The following is a 23034-nucleotide window of genomic DNA, read 5'->3' on the forward strand; positions in this document are numbered from 1 at the left end:
GATATTCCTTTTTATAAACACGATGGTCATACAGCTGGTCCGTGACCGACCTCTTCATCTTGATTTTGACTGGACCTTGCAGGATAGTGTTGAAAAGTCCAACGGTTCTTCAAGGGTTATGACCAAACCAATGCACCTTCAGTTTCTTTTCTACGGCCAGTAGTGGTTCCTGTACCCAAATGTTGTCACAGCTGCACAAAGTAACTCATTTGCACGAGTAATGCAAGGAGTTGGAAGTGGTCTTCAGAAGCACCACATCTCAAACGCCCACTCTCTTCTTGGGGTCATTTGTTAGTGTCTAGGATATGCCATATATAGCATATTATTGTTCAAAATTAGATAAGTTTTCGACTTGAGAAATGTCTTTCGTTTTCCTGTTTTATATAATTCTCCGATCCGTTTTCTGTTTTCCCATAAATAAAAAGGCCACTCATTCCAGTGTTTCTCTCTTGACGTGTCCTTCAGCTACTGTTTTACAATTTTTCCCAGCACCCATCAACTTGTTCTTCACTCATTTCCAATCTACATGTTTCACCAGTCTCGTCTGTGTTAAATCTGATTATTCCTCTGCTGACCCTGCAATGACATTTATATAAACTGCAGGCCAAAGATTGCAGGTATTCCTCCAAAACTGTTAAATTATTCAAGGGAGTGTGACAATAACTGGTCTCAATAAAAGTTAAATAGGCATGGTGATTCGAGACAAGCCAAGCCCTGTTTGACACAAACAAAGTATTGTCATCCACCAGAACGTATAAGTGACAAAACTGTTTAAATACAAACTTTATTGATGAAAAATGTGAAGATTTAAAACAACAAGTTAAACTGGTTGTAGGAAAAACACACTAACAGGAAAGTCTAAAAACATCTTAAACGTTTTAAAAACTTTAATCTATGGTCACTTTATAAGACACCATCATTTTAATCAGTTAAAACTTTGAAATATTTAATCAAAAATGATCATGAAACAAAATAAACACTTGTCAAACTGTAAATTGTTAAACTCCAGAAAATGTAAGAGATTAAAATATAGATATATGCAGGTGTGATAGGTTTACTCAACATTAGAACAAAGTTCATTAAAAATTGAGTAAAAAAAACCTGAAATAGTTGCAAGATAACATTGCAGATTATGCCCAAGACCATGTTTTACTGCAATGGAGTAAGGAACACACCGTTTACGAACATCAATTTAAAATTCTGATGCCGACCCATCCCATTTTAACTTTACATACTTGGCACACGATGTAAATGTGTAAATATTTTTAGTAAATTTTATATCACCACATGCCATCTGTGTTGTGCGCCCAACAGCAAACATCTTTCACTGCCCTATTACTTGTAATATCTTCCTCTCTATTCCCCTCCCATGTCCTTCATCCCATTCATAGCTTTTCTGTTGAACTTCGTTTACGGTCTTGGAGTCGGGGGGCCAGCAGGACTGATGATTCAGGAAGACGTGTCCATTTTCACAGCTTATGTAAAAAGAAAATGCATATACACGTTCATGTCAATACCTCCACTGCAATATTGATTGTACAGTCATGAGCAGTTGACAAAGGCAGTGGTAAGACAGAGATATATTCAATAGGCCTTGTGCAGATGCATTGCTGTATTTTGTAAATGTCAGATGAACCACGAGACAATGTGTCCATGAGAAACGTGGTGTGTGTGGAAGTATTTTGTTATGACGTTTACTTGTGCAATTAATATCAGAATTACCAGTGACGTACGGTTGTGGTATGACAGTGAAGGTGAAACAAGTAGTTAATTTAAAAAGCAGAAAAAACTATGCGAGAAGATTTGTTTGACTTACCTTCTCACCGTACAACTAATAACATGTTAGATTTTGCTTTAAAAGCAAGAGTGGTAATGATATTTTTACATCCAGTAGCCGAGCGCGTGCGAGTTATTAACTGGAGAACATTACAAACGCATGTTAGCTCATGCAGAACAAACCGTACTGCATGCAGTGAAATCAAATCAAAGTACAAAATGTAATCACGCAAGTCATTTGAGCTCACTCATATGGTATCACATTTAAAACGCAAACATTGCGAGCCAATCTATGGAGACATCACCGGCAGGGAAATTTGTCAAAAACAGTTTACGCAAAAGACCAATGCATTCTTATATATTCATTTACATTCAAAGCGAAGTGAAATATTTCACGATAAATAGTATGTTATAGTTACGCTTTCATGTAGTGAAACAAGTCGTTAATTACTATGGAGTTTATAATTGCATAAAGTTTACATGTTTTTTTACATTAACAATGGCACCTTCTGGATTTTCATTCATAAAGTCAGCATAATGATATTCTAACCTGTCCCAGTAGAAATTTGAATGGTTTAATTGGCTTCTAATTGGCCTCCAAAGCCACTGCAAGTCTTCCCACATGCAGCATCACCCTTAAATGAGCACCTGGTCTACATACCATTGCTCATAATTCAATAAATCCAGTATAATGTTATTCATCCACTAACCCCTTGTGTGCACGCGCTTGTTCAGCACATGTCCACTCAGCCACGTAATCAGCTAAAGGGAGAATAAATACTTGCACGATTCATTTCATTTTCAAAATAGGCAGTGCACAAATCACTTTGACCTGAAGTGCCGAATTTTCCAGCATTTTGTCACTCACTGGTGCAAATGTGGCCTCATTACCAGACTCCAGTAATGAACCTCAACACGAAGCAAAGTACCTTTGGAAAGTAATGATGCCCGATACCCTCACACTCATGATAACTTAACTTAGACATTTCTTTAAATCGAAATATATCAAGTGCATACATTTTTGTGCCAATGTGAAAACCACTGATGTGCACTAAAAGGATAAAGAGAAATGAAATACAGATAGCATTTTTTTTGGCTTACACTTGGCCAAGCTTCACTTCTACCTTGGGTACAAATGCCAAAATGTAACTTTAATGGATTACCATTTTTAGCCAGCTCGCTCTTTCTGGACTGCTCCACACACTTTTTGATCTCCAGTCCAATTGCTTTTGCCAGAGGTGGTGGCACTGCATTCCCAACCTGTACATCAGAGACACACCAGAATAACAAAAGACATGCTCAACACAATAATATATACAGGCCATACAAATATACATTTCGCTTTTAGCCCATTTGTACTGTGGAAGCAACTGCTCTAAGAGATCATCTATGGGCAGCAAGGTGGCAGAGTGTTAACACTTGCACCTCACAGCAAAGACGTGTCTGAGTTTGTATGTTCTCCCCCTGGTTCTGAATTGGTTTCTTATGGGTTCCCTGGTTTCTTACCAAAGCTAAAAAACCTACAATGTAACTGACCTGCTTTTTGTATTCAGTTTGTGGTCCTTCTCCCGCACCTCCGATTAACACGGTTGGTACGTTCGAAGTTCAACATACATACTGTATTGGCCAGTTTAACACGTAGCAGGCTTTCGCGACCAATATCATCCATAATACAGGTTTTTTTGGGTTAGATCGCGTAAATATATAAATGTGTCGTTAAACCCGCCACAACCCACAACATTGTAAATGTTGTGGCTTGGCTCTCCAACACACCGGTGTGCTGTACTAGTAACGGATTGGCATGTTCTGTTTACGTGACAAACCCTACTAATTGGCTGTGTTGGGTGGTGGCGGGTTTAACGACACATTTATATATTTATGCGATCTAACCCAAAAAAACCTGTATTATGGTATTGGCCAAATATCCAAATGCTGAAATATTAACTACATATTACTCGATTGATAAAACACAAAGAAAAATTGACCCCGACTGCAAATACATGGCAGGACCCACCTGAGACTCAGTAAGGCTTTACTGGGTAAACAAGTGTTAAATATACGACTCAAATTTACATTAAGTGGCCCATGCCAGGACCACAACTGGCAGCTTCTCCTCACTGTTGTTGCAATGCCCCACCAGTTACGGAATAGCTGTCGAGTCAACCTAAGAAAGGACACCAATTTCCATTGATGGTCAAGGCTATTAATATAATTGGCAGTGGTATATAGTGGAGCCAGAATTCCCGCTCCGTGCAAACATATGCAAGAATAAATACACACAACAACAAAAAGGAAAATGTATTAACTTGTTTATATCCATTGCTCGGAAAAGATGAAAATCAAAATCTGGTTTTGGCAATACAGCACATAAAATTGACTTATTGGCAGCGTCGACTGACATTGTTTAAGTACACACATCAGAAGCACAGCTGGAGCTTTGGAATTGGTCACTAAAATATTAGTCGTGTAAATATCTGGTTTTCTATTAAGTTCTGCGCTTAAACTATAAATTACTTATATTCCTTCCTGCCTCAGCAGTCCGCCTGCTGTATTTTTTTACCTGAAGACGATTGCTTGTGTTGCGATCGAAACATCAAGATTTTTAAAATAATTTTTCTATCTACGTGACTTTACCGAAAGATCCAAAAAGTATAAATTACTGTTAGGTGTGCAACTGTGTAACTGTTAGTAATCTAACAAGATAAGATCAATAATGTTCTGTTGCTTATCAATCCCCATGTTATAAAGGTGATTTACACAAAGTAGAATTCTTATGCTATTTTAGCACATCAGCATGGTATAAATTAGTATTGTAGTGAAGTTTTGAAGGATACAAATTATTGCATGCTTTACCACATCATGATATTCCTTCTCATTTACAGGCAATTTGCTGCCAATAAATAAAGCTAAACTGACAAAATAGATTATTACATTCAAAATTCCTTCTTATTTAAGTCACAAGAACTGTACTCATAAACTACGACTGGCAGACAGAAAGAAGAATACATGGTTGCAGGTTAAAAACTAAATTTAAACTGTAAAAAAAAGTGTGCTTGGGCAAGACATACCGTCTTAAGGGATAATGGCCAGTGGTCAAGAATAGCACCAGTGGCAGCAAAGGAATGGAACTAGGTCAACAGGACATCCACCGTGGAAGATGTTTCAATAAAATCATATCGTGTGCAAGTGCTCAGTGGATTGTCACATCACAGATCCACGAGAGATGGCAGTGGGTTGAGGAAAACTTTATCCACCAGTGGATCGATCATGTTTGATAATAATAACAACTCTGACATGCACAAAAGTCCATTAAGCCAATGTGCTGCATGTTCATCTCGAGAAGAATGGCAGATGTGACGGCACCTGTCTGTGTTTGTCCAGGGTGTTTCCGAACAGGCGGTAGGTGTCGGGGAAGCCCTGTGAGCGCGCGCACTCCCGCACGCTCACCACCCTGTGCTGCTCGGGATGCAGCACGCGACCCTGAAATGGTAACACAGACACATGCACCAACGAGTAGAAACAAATGAAAAAAAATCACACGGGCAAAAAATGTCACGAACCTTCTCCTCCCCAGAGTCCTCCCATAGAGGAGGGTTACTCAAAAAACAGCCTGTAGGACATGAAAATGATGCAGCGCGTAGTGAAAACAGGGTGTAGTACGACTTATGTTAAACCCGGCTTTTAGTTGGCCACCGACATGCTCTGATTTTACACCAACGAACTCCGTTCTAGGCCACTGTCACGCGAGCACGGGCCCAGCAATATCTCCTAAGGGGAAACCCCCAAAAAGGCAACCTCTAAGGGGCAACCGCATCCATCGCATATCATGCTGCCTCATACTTGGAAAAAGTAAAGTGGCCTCATACCAGCACCGGAGCCCCATTCTCCGTGGCTTTTTGACACCAAATGCACAATCTCCACGTTGTCCTATCTCGTGAGGGTAATGCCTTAAATCTAGCCCCGTAATTATGGCACTTATTGGCATGCGTGGGCACATTCTGTTGAAAACAAAATTCCAGCACTAATACAGTACTTGCACACACAGCAAATAACTAACGAAAAACGCTGCGTTGCGCTAACTCATGGCAACAGCCGGTAATATTACCTGCGGGACGTTTTGAATGTCCAGCCTTGGTACAAAGATCTTAAGCTTTAGCTCCTCATAGACATCTAAATTCTAAATAGTAGCGAGAGCTAAACACTCTACATCCATAATGGTAGGTTTTTACCCTTTTAACTGGTACAAAACTGACACCTTTATTCAAGGCATCATGTTTGCAATGACCACAACACAAGTAGTCAATAAAGCAAACAAAAAGAAGCAACTCTGATAAGGATAATAATATGCACTGTCCTATTATCCTTATCAGAGTTGCTTCTTTTTGTTTGCTTTATTGACTACTTGTGTTGTGGTCATTGCAAACATGATGCCTTGAATAAAGGTGTCAGTTTTGTACCAGTTAAAAGGGTAAAAACCTACCATTATATTTTGCCACTGGTAAAAGAGATCTCATAGTGTAAACTCTACATCCAGCACAGCGCAGAACACTGAAGAAACGTGATGAGGTGGGGTTCCACTAATACAGGAAATTAATAGAATTAGTATTGAACCAGAGCGTACCGGCGACCAACGTACGAATAAACCGTAACCACAATCGTCAGGGTGCGAATGCACACTGAAAATGTGTTGCGAGAGAAATACAATTTAAGTACAAGTGCGGCACCATTGCTGAAGCCTACAGTGCGGGAAGGGGATGTTTGGCTGCACACCGATGCTTTTCCACCACTCCTGCTTGCTCTCATATAGGCCGCCACACAGCATACATCTCAGCTGTCAAGCGCAATGGGTAGTTATTGAAATCCCTGACATCATTAGGATGCCTCACCTGCTTGTGCACGAGCCAAGGGGTCAAAGTGGGTCGAATGTAACGTCAAGTTTTGCTCGTCCAGTGGACCCAATGTCCGTATCTTTTCCCATATTTTTTTGGTGTTGGAAGTCAGCTGTGGCTGCCAAAATTCACCCTGATGGACAGGTTGGCATTGTGACTTTAAATTTATCCCACCTGCTAAATCTGACAAACTACTTTTCACCCTTTCCCAATTACATTTTGTTCATATCTTTGGTAATAAACATGTACTTGATGAAAACATTCATATTCTTAAATACTTGTTATTATATAAATATGCTGCAATAATTATTTGTGCGACTATGAAGGGGCTGAGAATAAGTTGTTTTGCTACATATGTTGAGTGCTTGTTGGTGATGGTAATGACTGATATGAGGCTAAATTGAAATTAGCAATAAAACCCATATCCTTGGTTCTTTCTGTAAAGTCACGTAGAAGGGCAATAATAAAAAAATAAAATTCCCACGACTTTTCGATTGCAACACAGGCAGTCATCATCGGGCGTGAAAACCACACCAAGAATTTTTTTGTAAAAAGTAGCGTTTTTTTCTTGCTGTGGTTTTCACACCTGATGATGATTGTTTGTGTTGCAATCGAAACGTCGTGAGAATGTTATTGTTTAATTTTTATTATTTTATTATTTCTCTTCTACGTGACTTTACCGAAAGAACCAAGAATATGAATCCCTGCAGTCACGAAAGCTTTAAATCGAAATGAAACCCATGTTAAGGCAACCCAAGCCTAATTTTTTTCAGTTATGTTAAATAGACACACCTCTCTCGGGCAGCTGAACCTTATTGTATTGCTTTGAGAAATGAGATAAAAAGCCAAACACAACTTGTTTAAAAACATTTTGTAAGTAATTCAAGTTGTATCATATTGCAGCAAGTTTTCAAGAAACAATTAAATAAAAAAAACAAATGTGTTCAACAAAAGTACGATTGAAATAATGCTGCCAATGGCAATTGAGGCAATAATTTAAGTTGCATTAAAAGCAACAACAAAATCAACAATATTGAGAAATTATCCAAAAGAATCAGACATGAAATACATTTCTGGCGGATACTGGGTGACAATGTTTCTTGGGCCGTGGAAATAATGTTGTTATACCTATTAAGCAGGAAGGCTGCTTTCCAATTTGGCTAACACCATTAATCACCTGTAGCACATCTCCTGTGCACACCGAGAAGCAGTTAACCTGCAACCACTCGATTACCCGCACATTTATTAAGCAAATTGGCAAGTCTAAAATGCCTCGACTTATAAAACCACGGCTTTATTAATTTATAGATTTACAAAGCTGATTTTTCCCTCGTCACAAAACTCATTAAAATTAAGTTGTGTGAAAAAAGCAGTCTGCTATAAATCATTTTGTTTAGGAAGCTGGCATTTATGAACAAGCTATGTTCATTAAGCACAAGCTTAATACACAATATATTGTAGCTGTAAACGCAGGTAGTTTGATATGGTTACTTTAGTTATTCCTGGATTACAATTGTTGTGATACAACGTATTTAACTAGCATATCAAGCAGGCATGAATAAGACATTTTTTACAAATTTTAAGAAATGTAATTCTTCTATGGGATCACGCATCTAATGTTTATAATTTGGGACAAAGACTTTAAAAAGATGACTGCACTTTTGTGATTATTGCTTGTACATGACAAGAGCCTGATACCTACTCTTGACCAGTCTTAATATGCTCGGCTGTTCTTAGAAAATAAGATTCAGGAAATATTCTGGACAAGGTAATCACATGGATTTCATAACAAAGGTGTACATGTAAATGTAAACGTTTGTGTTTGCATATAGGTCAGTGTTTGGATTCACTGTGGAAAAAAACACCGTCAGTAAGTGCAGCACAGTGAATTGCCCTTTGCAAAGTTCAAGGACGATGCAACCCTTGGCTCTGCCACGTGTGGCTCAAGTTACCTGCTTTCCCATTGGCTCGGGGTTGGTGACGGTCGTGCTGAAAAAGCCATCCCACTCGAGCCGCCCATACAGACCAGCCCAGTGGTTGTGCCGATTTCCCGTGTGCGGCAGGCACCAGGGGATCAACGTGTTGAACTGCCGGTCCGCGGAGTCACACGGCTTGCCTGCAAGTGCGCGAAAGGGGGGGGGGGGGATTGGAGGGGATGATCACCACAAATGGTGGGGGAAAAAAAAACTGTTTGAGAGTAATACAAACACATTCCTGCGGAGGGAGCTGGTAGGAACGTTGGGTTGCTCGGTCACTGGCCAGGGTCAACGCACGGCGTGGTGTATTCCGCAAATATGGCCGACTGAGGGCAGGCACAAGCCGGCGTGAGTAGGTTAAACGTTGAGTTTTATAAGGGCACCACGGGGTGACCAGCCCCTCCCCACCCAGCCCCACCCCTCCCACCCCCCACTCAGCCCCACCCTCCCCACCCAGCCCCTCCCCATCCAGCCCCTCCCTCCCCACCCCTCCCATTTTTGGATGCACGACGGACGGACACAGATTCCCCTGTGGGCTGGTGGAACCAGGTGGTTCCTACCAGTATATGGTACGTTAAAACTTAATACCACAAAACAATAAACTCTGTAAAGTCAACGATTTTCTTTTTCATTTGAATTTGAAGACATTAATTCACACGCTAACTGCTAATTCTGGTGATCCATTAAAGGAATGGACTGTCACACTTTAAGACCTGTCAGGAAAAACTGGGCCATCATACGTTTGTGTAGTCTGCATCATTTATTACTGATAAATTGTTAAAGCCATGATTTGGCACTCAATTCAAGGCATGCACCAAATTAAGCGAAGCCAAATATTTCATAGTACATTTCATACTGCATAACAAGTATTACAATATGCCCACTCACTTCATTCAATGAAATTCTTAACTCCTGCCCAAATCACCACTTAAATTAAGCTTATTATTATAATAGCTAAAGCGTGCTTTATTCTCCTCAAAAAAGGAGATGTATTACTTTACAGGTAAATGATGAATTATTTCCAACTTTATTTATTTATAACTGTGCAATTCACCCAATGGACCATAGTGGATAATCGTATTAAGCCTCACTTACGGGAAATGTTTATGATGCGAAGATGAGTGGAAAATTAGAATGCTTGAGTGACTGTTTTCAATTGCTCTTAGTGGCGGTCAATGAGAAAAATGGATCACAGTACATAAAATTATCGTCTCTCCAGAGAAAGAGGTATGCACAGCTCAAGATCATCAAACATTGGCAATGCGGTTCCCCGTTATTTTTCTTCATTAAACACTCCTGACAAGGTCATCTAGCCTCGCGTGCTTCTGTGCTATGTGCGTGTCCCTACACGACAACGCAAGAAAAGTGCTTAATATGCAGCAGTCAATTCTGGCACAAATGTGGAGAAAAGGCACAGTCTGCGGTGGCTTAATTGAGACCCATGTGGTTACTGGTATCGATCGCAAATAAATATTTACGCCCTTAAATGCTTAGTCAGGAGAATTTTAAACCAGTAGAAACCTTTCTAACAGCTTGGGATAAAACTATTAAATATACAAAAAGCACGAGTGGCAAAATGATACATCAAACATAGTAAGTTAATACCACTTTGTTGGAAGTCAAAAGTGGTTGTTCTGCAGAGGGACTCATCTGCACAAGAATCTAGAATTGCAACCACCTGCTTAGGAGAGCCAAATATATATGTGTATATATATTTAATTTGCAGGTGTTCTGGAAGCCCCACAGTGTGAAGTGCCAACTAGCTATAATAAGCCATTCTCGCTATTCTCTGTAAGGAAGGGCTGTTGGTCAAAATGTTAGCCTACTAAATATATTCTCCATTATGAGGCTGTGATACCGATTGACGTGGTGAGTTTTTTTTACTTGTGCCTGTGATCCACTGCAAACGCAGTCACCTATTATTCTTGTTTTGTCAAATACTGATTTGTGCACCGAGACACTCTCTGGGCCAGATTCAGATCTTGAAATGATTTGAAACAGCTTTGATGTTTTTTCCCACTTTGTAAGGAATGTAATACATATTTTTTTAGCAGAGTTTTTTTTGGGTTAGAGCGCGTAAACATAAATGTGTCGTTAAACCCGCCACCAACTGACATGGTCAATGAGTAAGGTTTGCCACATAAATAAAACGTGCCAATCTGTTGCTACTACAGCACACCAGTGTGTTGGAGAGTAAACCCACAATAATTACAATTTGAGCACGGCGTGTCGCTGGTGATTAACAACCAGCCTCATCAGGCGATAGCCAGAATTGTGAAAAAGTCTTCCTGTTTCGGTCTTAAATAGATTAAAGGTGATGTCATCACTGTGAGGCTATCAGGTGCGAATACCAGAGGGGGGGGGGGGGGGTTAATGTAGTCATACAAGTTTGTTTTTCTCCCAAAAATAGAACGGTAAAGGCCATTTCACCAACGCGCCACCTCTCGACGTCGGCCGTACCCTCGGAGCAGGAGCAGACTCCGCGCAGCATCGCTGAGCCCTTGCCGTTCTTGCGGTCGTGGTGCGTGTAGCGCAGGATCTTGGAGGTGGTGCCGTCGGACAGTCGCACCTCGATATTGGGCAGGTCACGCCAGTCCGAGCCGGGCGCCAGCGGGATGTAACGCATGCGTGCCTCCACAAGTGGGCTCAGGTCCTGCAAAGTACCAAATGCGGAGTTTCGGTCAGCGATGTTTAAACCAAGGTATTTACTCGCCTAATTTTTTTCCCCCCCGAATTAATTGCGGCACTCGTTTCCATCGTTGATATGAAATATATAATAATGCAATTTATTTCTGCAGGAAAGCTTTGTTGAATCTCAAGGACTTCCAAAAGGGTCGGATGTTATAATGTTTGTCAAATTCATTTTTTAGCAATGCATTGCATTTGGGGGGAAACAAGTACCCAGAGAAAACCCAAGCAATAAAGGTCTGTGCAAACAGAATTACAAATAATGTTTTACTGTACCAGCTCACAGGGGGTTTGGGAGTAAACTGGCAAAGTTTTTTTGCCAAGGCATTCCCCTTACAACAATTGCCCTTCGCTGAGTTGGTTAGAGAGGACATAAATACAGGGCAACTCAGTATGGATAAAACGTATTGATTTCACTATTGACAAAGGTTTAATTTGTGTTGTTCTCCCTTCTATGCCTAGTACAGTGTTTTAAGAACAAATTTGAGGGTTCATCCATTGATAACAAGAACAAAAACCCAAAATAACATCACAACTGTACTCCACTGCCCATTAAACACTCCTGCACACCCGCGCTGCCGATCCACTGTTTTGGCTGTTATAAAGCGCCGCACGGTTTTCAACAACGTGCGTGGGAGACCTCCAGGGAACAGTGCTCCAGGCACGTGGCCCAGCACACGCACTCAGCCGCCAACGCCCACCCACATACCAGGGGCTGAATATCACCGTACCCCAGCGGATGCAGCGTTCTAACAGCACAGGCTGCACACCGTGTCAGACAACGCTCAGCAAAAGCCACGGGGGGGGGGGGGGGGAGTGAGCCAAAGACTGGCTCGCTACACCCATCTGCAGAATGTAAACCTATTGAGCGTTAACTAACACTGATGAAACCAATTTTGAAAGCACACTTTTTTTCTGAAACCGATGTCTTTATAAAGGTGTGTCATTGATGTCATCTTTCATGTTACCCCCCTTTCATGTTCATGGTGGAATGAAGCAAATCGAAAGCAAAAAAAAACCCAAGCACACTGCATCACGTAATCTGAAGTGTTTGTTAACATTCAATTATTCGTCAAGGAATGGCTGAAGGCAAGTGTGTGTGGTCAGTAACTGCAATGGTTGAGCGTGTTTTTAGGTCGCTTTGGCCAAGCTGTTATGTTCTATAAATATGGTTCCACAAAAAGGTTGGAGAGGGTAAGGAAGGAGAGGACTCGATCATCATCTAGTGTTCCCAGTTGTATCTCGCCAAGCAGATTGTGCAGGCTACAGGGTTGATGGTGCAGACTGACATAAGCATGCGGATCAATAAACACATTGGACAGCTCAAAACAATGGGGGGGGAATAGAAAAGCACCGTCAAATCCCACTATCCATGCAGATTTTGTTAGCTAGTGTTGTGGAATTGAACATTTGTTAAATGCACGAGGGACATTAATAACCAGACCACGTAGCGGAGCTGTATATAATTGCACCATTGCACTTGTTATTTTCTTTGTACCTTGCACCCTTGGTTTTGCATGCTTCATTGTTTTGTTGTCATGTTGGCCTTCAAAAAGGGAGACCGTCCTGCGAGACCAATCTATAGCATAATCATTTTACAAATGTGCTTGTGTCTTCAAGGCACCATACTACACAGTGCAAACTTCAACTAGGAGCCTCTCTCCATCCTAATGGCGAGCCATTGTTAAAAATGTTACTTAATATATGAACTGTTTTTATGCTTGAATAACATTGCCAATGTAGAGCCTTCATTTCTCTCACTGGGTTGCCACCTGTTTTAGAAAAGGTTAGGGCAGCAGACTGAGGACTGATTTACTGACAGTTGCTCTGCATATGCTGTCAAATCCAAAGCTCTCACTTGAGCAGCACATTGGATTTTACGTGTGCAAGCGAATTAAAATGCAAGTCAACAAAAACGTAGCAAGGTGGCTCAGAAGTCAGAGAAACAAGGCCAGCATGACTGAGATCCTGAGTTTGAATATGGGTAACATACATTTTTAGAAATGGTTCTGAGATCGATCATTAGGATTATTCCAGCTTTGAGAATACAACATTTAACTTTATAATAACAAGAAACTCACTTAGCTGGGTATAAAAGAGCATGCCTACATTGTGTAAATAAAGGGGCCTAATAAAATAACATTCTAAAAGTAGTTATGTGACATTCTAGCGGGCTATTCTCTGATACAAGGTGGTACACCACTAGAAGCTTGAATTCAGAAATGCCATTTCCTAGTCTCATGACATGACGTTGATACCACAACCAAAATATAATCGAAAGGGGGGGGTAAATACATCAAGATCAATGTTTGTCAATGACAAACTGTGGGTACTGGCCTTGCAGATGTGGTCGCGCAGTATTGGCTGGTATTGCATGCCACGGATCTGCCGCTGGAACCAGGACTGTGGCTCGCTGTTGTAGGAGATCTCAAGCGCCGAGGCTCCGTTGCGAATCTCGGGAAGGTCCGACATGGTGTCCCGTACGGTGATTGTGCGGAACGGAGCAGAGGACACCCTGCATTCGGCAGCAGAACATATGCATGTGTCCATAAGCATGTGTCCATAAGCATGTGCTCAGCAGGATGTGGATTCACAAGCGCTATATATTTGTTTGTCGCATCCCTAGAACCCATTGCTTTTTTTGCCCGCCATACGAATTTTAATGGTGTCAAGTGAGTATTCGTATTATGACAACTAATGAGACTAATATTGTCTACAACAGCGGTAGTAAATGTTCACAATCCCCAACACAAAACCACGATGGGATTTCTGCAATTAGTCTCCAGAAACAGAACACAATGCCTAAAGGGATCATTTGGATGTAGAATTTCTAGCATTTTTTAAAATAAGGAAATGCCAAAACATGGAATTGCCAAAGCATGCAATCTAGTGGCGATCCTGGGAATTGCCAATAATTATTAGGGTGTACAAATCTAATTTATTTAAACGGAGTTGTAGGATCCACTTACAGAATCACCACAAATAGTATTGGCCATTTTGGATGCTCCATTCAAATTAAGGGGATTCCAGTAGATTCCAAGAATTGGAACAAGACAGGACACTAACACTGCTATAATGGAGATATTAATATGGCACTCCAGGGTAAAAGAATAACGATCTCTGCAATGATTATCCATGGAAGAAAAATGGGATTCAAATTATATTCCTGCAAAAAAAAAAAACTCCCAGCACGAGTTCACACATATATCAATGCACTTTAAAATCGACTCAAAAAGTAATAATGGTTTGGTGCTTTAACTAGTCATTAGGTACAGGAAAGCTTGTTGTACCTGAGTAAATATTACCCCCAAAAAATAATGAACATACATTCACAACCATTTTGGCTTACAATCACTAAAAAATCAGCATTGATCCAGCCCTGCTACATTAATTTTCCTTGAAATTTAATTTTCCACTGCTGTGTGAAGCCCATTGAATGTTCAACCGCTGTGCAAAGCTTCTTGGTCTCCCACTGGGCTCCCAATGAGTAAAGCTTGACATGTGGCAAGGAAAGATGGCAGTGGTTTCTGGAGTGCAGCGAGCAAGGAGATATAAGGTCACATAGTTATTATTACATTTGTTTACCCAGGAAAGTCTCACCCGAGACTCAGGACTCTTTTTTTCTGGAGGGTCCTACCAAGTTTTCACAGTAAGGGGTGAAGATTGCTATGCATATTCCAATAGTTATCTGCAGGTACATAAAAACATTTGGACTAGCACGACATCGCACAACGGCCTACTCTTGCGAATTACGTCATGGGATCTCTTTAACATCCACTGTGAAGCGGAAAGTGAGTATTTGTGTGGTTAATACACCCCGCCACATTAATCAGGGCAGCCACTGTGAACCTCTGCAACAAACAGCAAACACACTACGAGGGCACAAAGTGGATTAAAAAGCATCGGTAAACTGTTCTTAACAAGATAATTATTACACAATCTTTCCTTCGCAGTATTATTCTGCATCGATTAATTTATGCATGGGTTTATCCAGGCAGTCCGATTTTCTCCCAAACACATGCCAAATCTGCTCATGAGCATAACTGTTCAAAGATCCCATTGTACAAAAAGTATTCTGGAAAAGATGGCTGACACTCGGTGAGGTTTTCCTGGGTAAAAGGCATTATTATTACTCTACAATTGATGCTCCACTGCATGCGAGCGTTGCGTACTTGGTGACGTTGCTGACGTATTTCTTGTCGCCGACCACGACGCTGAGCTGGCAGGCGCGCGGGGCAAACACATGCAGGGGCGCGGGGTAGAACGGCAGCTTCTCTCCTGGGGCGGCTGCGAGGATTATCGCCCTGCGCCGCGTCTGCGCCACACCGTACTGCCCAGCCTGTGGGCAAATCACCAGCAATGCCTTAACGCTGCATCCACAGCAAAGGGAGGGCACACTCCCATCAACTGTACAGACAAATCTTGATTTGAAGCTTTCGTGCATGCAAGAATCCATACTCTCTGTTTTTTTCGGTAGAGTCACGTAGGTCGACAAATAAAATAAAAAATAATATATCACGACGTTTCGATCGCAACACAAGCGGTCGTCCTCAGGCGAAAAAAATAACCCAGCAGTGGAACTGCTGAACTAGGAACTACAGACCAGTGGATTGTTTTGTCCCAGACCAGGGGTCGGCAAACAAAATAACAAGTAGACATTTTTTCATATTCAAGAGCCGCAATGCACACGAATATGAAACGGTCCTTAATAAATAACGTCACGAAGTAGTCCTTAAAGAGCCGCATGTGGTTCCAGAGCCGCAGGTTGCCGACCTCTGTCCCAGACAGATTTCTACCTTCAAAGCTCTGGCTCAGCAGTCAAATATTACACTCGCACACATTCATCCAGTAAAATAATTTCCTCACTTTCCAAGTGACCAAACTTGGTTTTAACACATGGTATTCTGTGTACTGGCACACTCATTTAACCATAATAATTTTCAGCCCTTTGTCAATTTACTGCTGGATAAAAGCCTCGCCATGCCATGCTGGCATTAAGGGGTTGGCCACACTTTACCACGCTGGTCAAGAGGTGGGTTGGTTGGCGAAGAGGAGAACAAGAAACGAGTACTACATTGAGTCCGCACATGTGCACATTCCTACCACATGTTATAAGGAGGGTGAAGTTGGCATCGAACGAAAAATACCCTGATTTTCAGTATCCCAGTAACTGCGAGGCTGTACAAATCCTACAAACAATATAATTACAACCGAGGAAAACAAAATGTACTCCTTTGAGCTGTTCTTTTACAGCAGCTGTAATCCTGTTTATAGGCATTCGTTTTCATTGCAACTTAGTTTCAGCTATCCCAAACACAACCATGTTATCTTTAATAACCTTTATATTGCTTTACACAAGTTTTTTTTACACAACTATTGGAAATATATCAAAGGAACTAAAAATAAAGGTTTTCCCAGGCATCACAGTGGTGACTCGATCACAGTGGTTCTTTATTTTAAAGGACAAGTTATACATCAAGTGAACAAATGTCACCACAACCGAGGGTACGCATCCCTCTGTTTTACTTCTCCATTCCTGTCTGGAGGTCAAAGTAAAATATGAGCACAGGAAAATGTATGTATGTATATATGCAGAACTTATTTTGCACCGTACATAGCCAAACATGCTAATCAGATGTGCAGGGGAAGGTCAACAAACTAAACACAAATAGCAGTTCTAAAAAAAAGTTTTCAATCAGAATTTAAAAGTATATAGCTGCAGTGGCTTCCTAACATTTGAAGGAAGAGCGTTCCATACAGCCACAAAAGCGCATCTGAAAGTGCGCAATGCAGTGACTGTCTTTTTGTTTGATGGCCGGCTAAAAACCGCTGCGAGGACGGCTGGAATGTGACATAAAAGTGGGTGCCATTTAGAGCCATTGTTAACTTTGGATTTACAATCTGCATGGCCATATCAGCTATAATTGCACGGAGCTATTCTCTAATTTAACGATTCTGTCTTTGCTAAATATACAGTGTTGCGATCTTGATTTCAAGCTTTCGTGACTGCAGGAATCCATACTCTTTGGTTCTTTCGGTAAAGCGACCGTCTTCAGATGAGAGAGAAAGCTTTCTCTCTCTCTCTCACCTGAAGACGGTCGCTTGTGTTGCGATCAAAACGTCGTGATATATAAATGTTCTATCTACGTGACTTTACCGAAAGAACCAAAGAGTACAGTGTTGCTACTTTCAAATTAGCTTCAGAGCATTCTTTAATCACCTGAACTCCTAGCCTCTAAACATGGTATTAAATTAAACAGTCTACGCATGCATCGGTCTGTCACGCCATCGCTACTTTGTGTGAAAATCTATTTAAAGGATTCCGTCAAGACTCAATTCCGACAATTGAGCTACACCAAGATGACAGAGATTTGTAAGGAAGCAGGCAACGGTTTTGGCAAATGTTTCAGAAGCAAATTGATTCATGTAAGGATTTTAATGTTGATTGTTTTCACTGGGTAAGACCTCAAGAGACCAGGAAAGAGAGCATAATTTGCAAGAGTGACCAAAATGACAAAAGCTAAATAAATTAAGGTAGAGCAATGAAGCAAGTATTATCAAAGCACTCTTGATTGGTTTTATTCATATAGACCTTTTATAACCATATATGACCTGGATGACCGTTTAATCTTACAACCTGTAAGTCAGGTTTAATGATGCTGCCAATTGCGACACCACTAACGGAGTGCAAAAGCACATGCAAACCATCACTTAGTGGATGCTGCTGCTGTATATGAGTGAAGGAATAGGTAAAAGCATTCCACAAATAGAGCCGAGATAAAGGCAATTGCAGTTAAGCCTAAAAAAATGTGGATGTGTCATTAATTCGTAAAGTAAAAATGTTCTTCTCACATTGATTACAGGTAATTCCTTCTTAACATCGGTACAAGAAAATGTAAAACTGTGTAAAATGTAAATGTGTTTCAGAAAAATGCTCCGCAAACTTGATCTGTGCATATTACCGTATTAGTAACAAATTACGTTAATCAGCAGTTTGTAATTTTAACACAGGGTTAGCTTTTTAAGACGTGCAAATAAACCATGTATTTCCTCTTCCAAGATGTTTCACATCACGCGAAGCTTCGCATGCTATGAAGTTGCTTAATTTTAGTTGGATACAGCCATGTTATTCAAATACATTGGAATTTGTATCCATTGCACAAGGTAATTTCATTCTAATTAAGTCGAACGGGGAAATTTTTACTTTGACAGAAAACGAAATTGGGACAATATAAGTCCATGAGTGGGGAACAAAATACTTGTTTCAAAAAGTCTCCAAGGGAATATGCTGAGTTTGTATGCTCATTTGACAGCTCAAATGCTGCGTGTCAGCCAGATTTTGCTTTGATGCCATTAGTTTTCCTCATTTCACTTCACTATATTCACATTACCAGCTTCAACAAACACAGCTTATAAATTTCATAACAAAGACACACCTTTGAATGTCCGTCAATCTTATTCAGTTTTAAATAGGATAATACATTATTCTGTTTATTAATGATAAATATTTTATCGGTAAATGTGAAAATAATGAACACCTTTGGTCCGGAGGGTCTAAAACCTTCCCATCCTCGAACTCAAAAGAGTATAACAAAAAAGATGTGGCGTGTATTCACGTATTCTATATTTTTTCAGAAAAATGGCACACATTGGCACAGATGGAATGAGTATGCAGAGGCAACTTTTTTTAACGATGCCACACAGATAAAATATTAAGGGAACACACGTTGGCCATGGTGCACATGGACCAATGGCTCGCCACGTTCGTCTCACACCACCTGATAAAAATATAAACCCATCGTTTCAATGACTCTTGTAAAACGTCAGCCTATTATCTAAAAACTCAGATATTACCCTGGGGATGGACGGGAGCAGATCACCGCTCTATGAGACTATAATAGGTTGGATACGTTCACCAAGCGCATGTAAGTTATTCCTTCCTAAGTGTCCTTCCTTACGCTTTTGGTTCTTTCGGTAAAATCACGTAGGTATCAAATAAAATAAATCACGACGTTTCGGGCGCAACACAAGCGTCCGACATCCCACCTGATGAAATAACATTGATATATGAATAACACACAAGTGTCCGTCATCCTACCTGATGACGGACGCTTGTGTTGCGCCCGAAACGTCGTGATTTATTTTATTTTATACCTACATGACTTTACCGAAACAACTAAAGAGTATAGATTCCTGCAGTCACGAAAGCAACAAATCAAGATTGTCCTTCCTTTTTATTTTTCCATTTCTCCCCCCATTTCCCGCTACCCCCCTCCCCCCACTCGGTGGGGCAGCGAGCCCAGGTCCCCCCTTTCTTTCAACTCAAGTGCACTGCGTTCAGGACTTATGTCTGCGTGGTTTCTGTACCCCCTCCCTACGTCGCGATTTATGCTCTGTACCGGGCTCCAATTGAAGTATAATAAAAACATATGAAAAAACTCAGAAATTGATCCGAGTTGGCAGTGGAGCAAAAGGGGTAAATAAATAAAATATCGACACTCAGGCAATGTGTAATGCTAAACGTGGAGTGCTGGTTCTTATAAAGACAGCAGAGGCTGCTGGCAAGGGAGTGTGGCAGGCAGACAAACCTGCATGACGCCAAACGTGCACTGATATCCCATGCGCACAAGGCAGCGCAGCGTGAGTTTCAGCACCATGGAGCGCTTGAAGGACACAAAGTTGCGCACATTCTCCAGCAGGAAGAAACGAGGACGGTAGTAGTCGCAGTAGCTGCGGACGCACACGGAGGGCAGCGTTAGCGCAGATTAAGACAGCTGCAGGCTCTGGATGGATTCGTAACGAAACACAGCAAGATAACTGCTAGTGCTACTGGGAATTGCTCAATGTCCAAAACCTTGTACGTGTGAATCTATGAGTGTATGTACGTGTGCTCGTTTCGCAAGCACATATTCATTAATAATGGCACCAGACATGCGAGGGGATGGTAGGTGTGGTGTGGCTAGCAACACCCCCCCGCTTCCTTAGTCTACCCTCTGAAACAGATATCCACATACCACACCAGGTGGGTCATTTTATGCAGTTGACCTTGACCAACTTGATGTACGTGCAATAAAATAACTTGCACCAATGGCCTTTACGGCTAAAGGTCTTTGTATATATGTTCAAGGCTGTGTGTTTCCCATGAATGCTTCAACAAGACCTCCTGTACACTGCAGTGTTTAAATAAATAACACCTCCTCGCGTTGCTATAAATTTCGCAGAATCATAAATTGTGGGAAAGTTCCAAAGTAAGGCAATTTTTATATTTGAAACTCGGCTCGATGATGCACCTGCCGGCAGCGAGCTTCTGTAGTATGTTTAATGCCATGGAGGTGCACACAGGCGCCAACTGAAATTCACTCCGAGAAAGAAATGTCAGCACTGGACCCCCCCCTGATGTTCAACATTTCAACACCTATACCACAAGTGAAATGGATAAAATTACATTGCCATGTGTAATCTCACCAAAAGCCACTTTTATTCATATATCAATGTTATTTAAATGCTAGGATGTTATAAAACTGTGTTTAGCAAAACAGTGTTTAGCCCAGCGTGTGCCTTATTTCAACTCGAAACATTTCCCTGAATAGTTTTTCATATGGTAGTCACCAATTTGTATTCAACAGAAATCTTACATTTACACATCCAAACATTTCATCGCTTTAAATAAACTACGAGTGAAGTGAACCAACACTCCATAAATTACAGCCTGCACTCAAGTGACCAGCCCTGAGTTCAATGCGTCCAGGAGAGGAGAAGTAAATCTTCGTAGGGTATAACATTGCTTAGCCAGATTTCAAAAATATATTTTTATGCTGAATGATTAATGGTAACATGCAACATATAACATGGATGCAAAAAACAATTAACTGTAACCTACAAAGCAGACATACCTCTTGAATGCCATCATCTGTGAATGCTTACATTACTTCTTGTGCTCAAAATAGCAGTTTGGAAATATCAACTTGTTTTTCCAGTGGAATGTTTTGTTTGATATCGTTAAGAAAGCCTGGCAGGCTACTGTACGAGGCATATGTTTAAATCCACTGACCACACATGTTCATGGTCCAACTAGACAACCAAGAAGCAATTATATCCGTGACCTGGAAAACCTGCCAATTTTTTTTTCTTCAAATATTTTTTTCTATGTCAAGACAAACCTTGAAATTGTAATGAGTATTTTAAAAATTTAAACACACTCCATGTATTCTCACACACCTTCAACCTATTTAATTCCACCAGCACAAAAACTGTGACTGAATTCGTGCTATAATCAAGCAGGCTGTGAAATTACGCCGTTAACAGCAAGGTTACACTACTTAAGTCCCAGAACTTTGCACAGCATGCAACCCATTTATATGATAAAGTAATTAAACGAATGGCTGCATTTAATTATTAAACCACACTATTAGTCCAAATGAAAAAAAAAATCAGTAATGCTGCGTTGGCAGTATTGCTATGAAGAAGGGCCATTCCCCCAAATATCACCACTTGTGCATTTTTTCCCTTTTTAAGGCAGTATTATTCAGCCTTTTGTAAATATAAATTGTAATATAAAGGAATACTATTTCTCAAAAATATGTATACAACGCTGTATAGCCATGTTATTGCATCCTTGTTACTCATTTTGGGATATGGCTACATGGTGCATTAATTTTAAATCAATTCCATGGCACACAGACACACAAGTAGAGCATTACATATGCAGGGTATGCAAAGTTGAAAAATACAATTGCCAAGACATGGCTCCCATCCAAAAAGCCAACATTTAACCATGAAGCTGATATTCACATGCAAAAACCCGCAGACGTGCTTAGCGCCAATGCCCTGCTCCCCCCATCTGTGCGTTCACCTGAGATAGGAAACGACGAGCGAGTTCTTGAACATGGAGTACGTGCGAGAGTTGAATCGGTTCATGCCACTAAAGCCCTGGCAGGGCGGCCCGCCACACAGGAGCTCAACGTCGCCCTTCTGCGGCAGCCGCTGGCCTAGCCCGTTGGTTTTCTCTCCTGACATGACCAGCTTTAGCAGAATGTTGCAGTCCTCCGTGAAAACCGTGCTGCCCGGGTTGTTGAGACGGAAGGCCTGCGCGGCTGGCTCCCACATCTCGATGGCCCACTTAGTCTCTGTGATGCCTACAGAAGATATTGCAGACACATTGGTGAGTTATATTACAACTGGCCCTGGCCCTTGCTTCCCGTTCACCAACTTGTGGCGACACATGGTCAAACAACCCCATGAACAAAACTGCATGGAGGCCTTCATCCAGCTGTGGATAGATCATGGAAGTCAATGATGATGGAACTTTTCCCTTATATACTTTCCCTCTGCGTGGAGGTACTCTCAATATCTGCCCTTCCCTATAATTACGGTACACTGTGGATTTATGGATGGTCTAAATGCAGCTGAAAGATGTTGTGTACCTGCTTGGTGGAAGCCCTCCGAGAGGCCACCACAGCCCGAGAAGACGTCAAGACCCCGAAGCTTCCTCACCTTCTCCTCCGGCTCCTTTTCCACCGAGTGCTCTACACTCACCTTCCCCTTGCCTTTGCCTGGACGTGAAACGACAATGGAGATGTGTTACGAACCACTCACTGAAGAGACCGGGTGTCTCAGAAGCCATAGTTCTCAACTGGCACCGCTGAGGTGCTGGGTTTGAATCCAGGAAGCTGCTTATGATCAAACCGTGTCCCCGGAAGTATGAG

General features: G+C 41.3%; 1 protein-coding gene across 4 annotated transcripts in view; it reads right to left on the reverse strand.

The window, feature by feature from the left end:
* Window positions 1-770: 770 nt before the first annotated feature.
* DNMT1 (DNA methyltransferase 1) overlaps window positions 771-23034 on the reverse strand; it is a 55056-nt gene continuing 32792 nt past the window's right edge. For all 4 annotated transcript variants that reach the window (XM_078603423.1, XM_078603422.1, XM_078603421.1 and 1 more), the window contains exons 25-34: window positions 22753-22881; window positions 22182-22464; window positions 19918-20059; window positions 15502-15668; window positions 13667-13844; window positions 11102-11294; window positions 8618-8781; window positions 5140-5256; window positions 2940-3036; window positions 771-1475 (exon numbers count right to left, since the gene is read on the reverse strand). In XM_078603423.1, coding sequence (XP_078459549.1) covers window positions 1450-1475; window positions 2940-3036; window positions 5140-5256; window positions 8618-8781; window positions 11102-11294; window positions 13667-13844; window positions 15502-15668; window positions 19918-20059; window positions 22182-22464; window positions 22753-22881 — 1496 coding nt within the window. In that variant the 3' untranslated portion in view covers window positions 771-1449. The remainder of the gene's footprint in view (window positions 1476-2939; window positions 3037-5139; window positions 5257-8617; window positions 8782-11101; window positions 11295-13666; window positions 13845-15501; window positions 15669-19917; window positions 20060-22181; window positions 22465-22752; window positions 22882-23034) is intronic.

This window comes from Lampetra planeri, chromosome 20 (genome assembly GCF_965212315.1).
Source record: "Lampetra planeri chromosome 20, kcLamPlan1.2.h2, whole genome shotgun sequence".
Taxonomy (NCBI): Eukaryota; Metazoa; Chordata; class Hyperoartia; order Petromyzontiformes; family Petromyzontidae; genus Lampetra; species Lampetra planeri.